General features: G+C 37.4%; 1 protein-coding gene across 1 annotated transcript in view; it reads right to left on the bottom strand.

The window, feature by feature from the left end:
• LOC137124626 (sialic acid-binding Ig-like lectin 13) overlaps positions 1–3,389 on the bottom strand; it is an 11,076-nt gene extending 7,687 nt beyond the window's left edge. The window contains exons 1-2 of the mRNA XM_067499728.1: positions 2,864–3,389; positions 492–565 (exon numbers count right to left, since the gene is read on the bottom strand). Coding sequence (XP_067355829.1) covers positions 492–565; positions 2,864–2,913 — 124 coding nt within the window. The 5' untranslated portion in view covers positions 2,914–3,389. The remainder of the gene's footprint in view (positions 1–491; positions 566–2,863) is intronic.
• Positions 3,390–4,042: the final 653 nt, after the last annotated feature.

Genomic DNA, 4,042 nt, shown 5'->3' with positions numbered 1-4,042 from the left:
ATGTTGTCCCTGTGCTTGTGTAGGTTTTCTCTAGTTTCCTCCCACAGTCCAAAGACAGACATGTTAGATTAACTGGTGACTCTAAATTGCCCATAGTGGTGAACATGATGGTGAATGGTTGTCTGTCTGTGTAAGTCTCTCTGTGGCACTAAGTTACTGGGGACCTGACCAGAGTGGACCCTGCCTCTCGCCCGATGACAGCTAGGATAGACTTCAGCCCCCCAGAGACCCTGAACAGGATAAGTGGCTACAGTAAAATACTTTTCTTCGGGTTGTCATTCAGTTCCCTGAGAACGATCGTAATAAATGTCCCAAGAAGAAAACTGTCCAGTTATTACCAACGACAACCAAATGTCACAAACAATCTGAACTTGAGATTTGCACAGTAATTTTTTCCACTAAACCATCTGTGTTTGAGGACATTCACACAACTCTTGTTGAATTTCCTCACATTCCTCTATTATAAAGCAGCAGATGTAGATGTACAGCACCTGACACAGAGAGAAGGAAGACGACAAATCCATTCACTGCTGCTGTTAAACTCATAGCTGCTCCTCTCACGTGTCTGTGTGACAATAAAACATGTTAGCAGACAAATACAGAAACAGGAAATACATCAGTCTCAGACAGAGAAGGACTCTGTCTCTAAAATGTCTTTCCTCTGTCACCAGTGAACAGAAGATAGAAATCAGGCTGTTGACACACGTCACACTTCATTATTCACGGTATTTAGCACGACGAGCAAAACAGCAGCAAACACTAAATTTTAGGCTTTTACATATAAGTATAGAATTTATAGCACAGAGTGAGACGAGTTGATTTTCATGTCATTTAATTTCTGACACTTTAACTGGACTCTGTAACATTATTGTTCCCTCTACTGCAAATAATCTTTGAAAATCATCCTAAAATAACTCATGATCAAATGAAAATGTGACATTTCCTATACATATGCTGCAAATTGTGAAAATTGACTGAAATGGCTCTAATGTGCATCCTGTATGAATTTCAGATAAAAGCATGTAAAGATAAAAGTGTCTTCTGTTTGGACACAGTTTGGTGTCTGATAAACAAAGTACTATTATGTCAGTGGTGAACTTATCAGGACAAATGTAACAATGATACATAATTTGACACACGAAGGAGTTTTTTTTTTAAATCTACAAAAAAAGATAGAAAATAAAACTTCATTTATTCTATAACTACAGAGGACGACTGTCGTGGTGAAACACAGAGCCCATAAAGAGCCACGAGACCAATCAGGGAACTTGTGAATCATGAAGCAGTTTCACTAAGCAAAATGTTCCATTCATTGCTTCAGTCATTAGTTTTTATTTGAACTCTATATAATTAAATGAACAACCATGAAAACAGATCATTAATCTGTGCTCTAACATATAATGATTGACATCATCTCAAGTGAGACCAAAATGGAGACGGCTGAAGCCAAAGCCTATTTCTGACCCATCCTCTTTGTCATCTCCTATGCATGATGTCATATCCTTCTTATATCCCAAATAAAGAAGTCAGTAAATAAAGATATGTAGCAATTTTTCAATAAGTGATAATTTGTTTTTTTGTCCTTTCAGCTTATCCCGTGAGTTCAGGGTCGCCACAGTGGATCATTGTCCGCATGTTGATTTGGTACAGTTTTTACACCAGATGCCCTTCCTGACGCAACCCTCCCCAATTTCTACCGGGCTTGGACTCGCACTGCACAGCTGGGGAGGGTAATGGGTTGTTAGGGGTTCAGTGTCTTACCCAGGGACACTTTGACATATAGCCAGGGCCGGGGATCAAACCACTGACCCTGTGGTCCGTGGACAACTGCCTTTACCAACTGAGCTACAGCCACCATTTGTTATATTTATAAAATGAAAGGAAGCTGCTTATGAGAAGTGATGACGTGTAAATAATCTCTTTGTTTCTTCTGCTTCTTCAGTCCCTCTGTGGTCAAGCTGCTAAAATTTAGCAGCTAAATGGTTGTTTGTTGAGAAATGCAGAACACTGTGAGATACTAAACATCATCATTTAACAAACAGAACAAGTAGATTGGTAGGATTTCGATTGAACACAAAATGGTGATTTAATGTAGATTTTAAAATGACTTTGGCCGATTTAAGTGGTTTGGTTGATAAACTGCAGCAAATCAGATATTTGAAAACTCCATCTGGCAAAATGCACAAACACACACACAACAGTTATTAATGGTAAAAGACATAATTTGTCCTGTATTTCATGTGAACAGACCCTCTAAAGCAGACAGAGTGATGACTGTGCAACACTGAAGCTTCACAACTAGAGGACAGTAAAGCAACAGTTTACTATCCACCACTGAATGTACTTTTGGTACTTTACATACAGGTATTTTACAAAAGAAGCTGATGTATTATTAAATAGCTTCATCATCGACTTATATTTAGTACATCGTACTGTTGACTTAATATTTAGCTGTATATTATCAGACATTTGATGCATGTTTGCTATGTTGCAAATATGACATTAAAAAGTTACTGAGCATTATTTTATCTTTATACTTTTAGCACAAAGAACAGACAAACTGTTAACACAGTGCTGATAACTGCCCACAACTAACAAATGCATATGGTTCTCTACAAAGCTCACACCTCATTCTCTGCTGGCTTATGGTGGTGATAAGGCTGCAGTCACATGAAGCATCAGAGACAGGATTGGTCAGAGTGAGGGTCAGAATAAGGTAAATGAAACACACCAACAGGAAAATGTACAGTGTTCTATCACAAATGTGTGAGAATGAATAAATAACCATATTTAAAACACTGCACTTTTGGCTGCTTCCTGTGTAAATCTTACAATTTACAGTATAAATGGAGATGTACAGTACCTGGAACAGCTAGAAGGAGGACGACACATCCATTTGCTGATGCTTCTCATGTTTTCTCTATGACTTTAGAGACTTAACATACTAGTGCAGCAACCAGTGTGTGTTCATTAAATGAGCTAAACACAGACTTTCATCTAAAATGTAGAAGTCCAGTTGGTAAAGATAAAGCCAACTTCCTTCCTCTTTACACACATACATACATGATGAATAAGATGTGTAGGTGTCATAAATATAACTTCTTCAGTAAAGAGGGTGTGATAATGAAGTCATGTGGCCTGTTAGTATCAAACCCATTATATTAAAATATCCCACTAACAAAAGAGACAATTACAAAGACTTGAGAGAAACTGAGACTTTTGAATTGTGAGTAGAATTCAGTGTCTCAAAAAGCAAAACGAGCTACAAAACCATCAAACATGTAAAGACTGATGCAAGAAAAGTGAAATCTAAATATGCTAATTGAACAGAGATAAAATAAAAAGGTGTGTCATTAACAGCATGAAGCTAAAAGCAAATGTGAATATAGTTTTTTCAGCTGATCAGCCATAACATTATAACCACTAAAAGGTGACGTGAAGAACATCGATTATCTCGTTACAATGGCACCTGGAGGTGAGTTGGATAACTTAGGCAGCAAGTGAACACTGGGCAAGAATCTGATCCAGATTTATGTTTCATTACTTGTTACTCCTCACTTTATTCAAAATGTATATTAGTACTTCACTTATTACTCATTCCATTATTTTGTTGAAGGGCAAACAGTGGAAATGGGCAACATTAGCTTCAGTAGTTCTCTGGTGCTTGTTGTAGCTGCCGTCAATGATTAAAATGCAGTTTTAGCTGTTTGAAGAGCTACATCACCCGTTGCAGCCACAGAGGGCTCATCTTTCTTGAGGTGTATCTGCACGAGCTTTACATTGTTGTGCTGTGTTAATAAGTGTAATAAGAGGTTTGAGGTCATGTACTCGCAGTGGAAAGTTTGACTTCCTGCACACAATTGACATGTTACAATGACGTTCTCATTAACGTACATTTGATACAAATCAAAGTAATGGGAACATTTCCAGCTATTTTTGTTTTTTGTTTTATTTATAACTTTTTTCACTATTCTTCACTGGAAACGTCATGTTATTACTGTAACACTCAACAATAAAAAGTAATGATAAAATAAATCCGAGA

Source organism: Channa argus, chromosome 3 (assembly GCF_033026475.1).
Source record: "Channa argus isolate prfri chromosome 3, Channa argus male v1.0, whole genome shotgun sequence".
NCBI classification, from domain to species: domain Eukaryota; kingdom Metazoa; phylum Chordata; class Actinopteri; order Anabantiformes; family Channidae; genus Channa; species Channa argus.
Note: the sequence above shows the minus strand (reverse complement) of the source record. Positions and strands in the feature narration are given on the sequence as shown.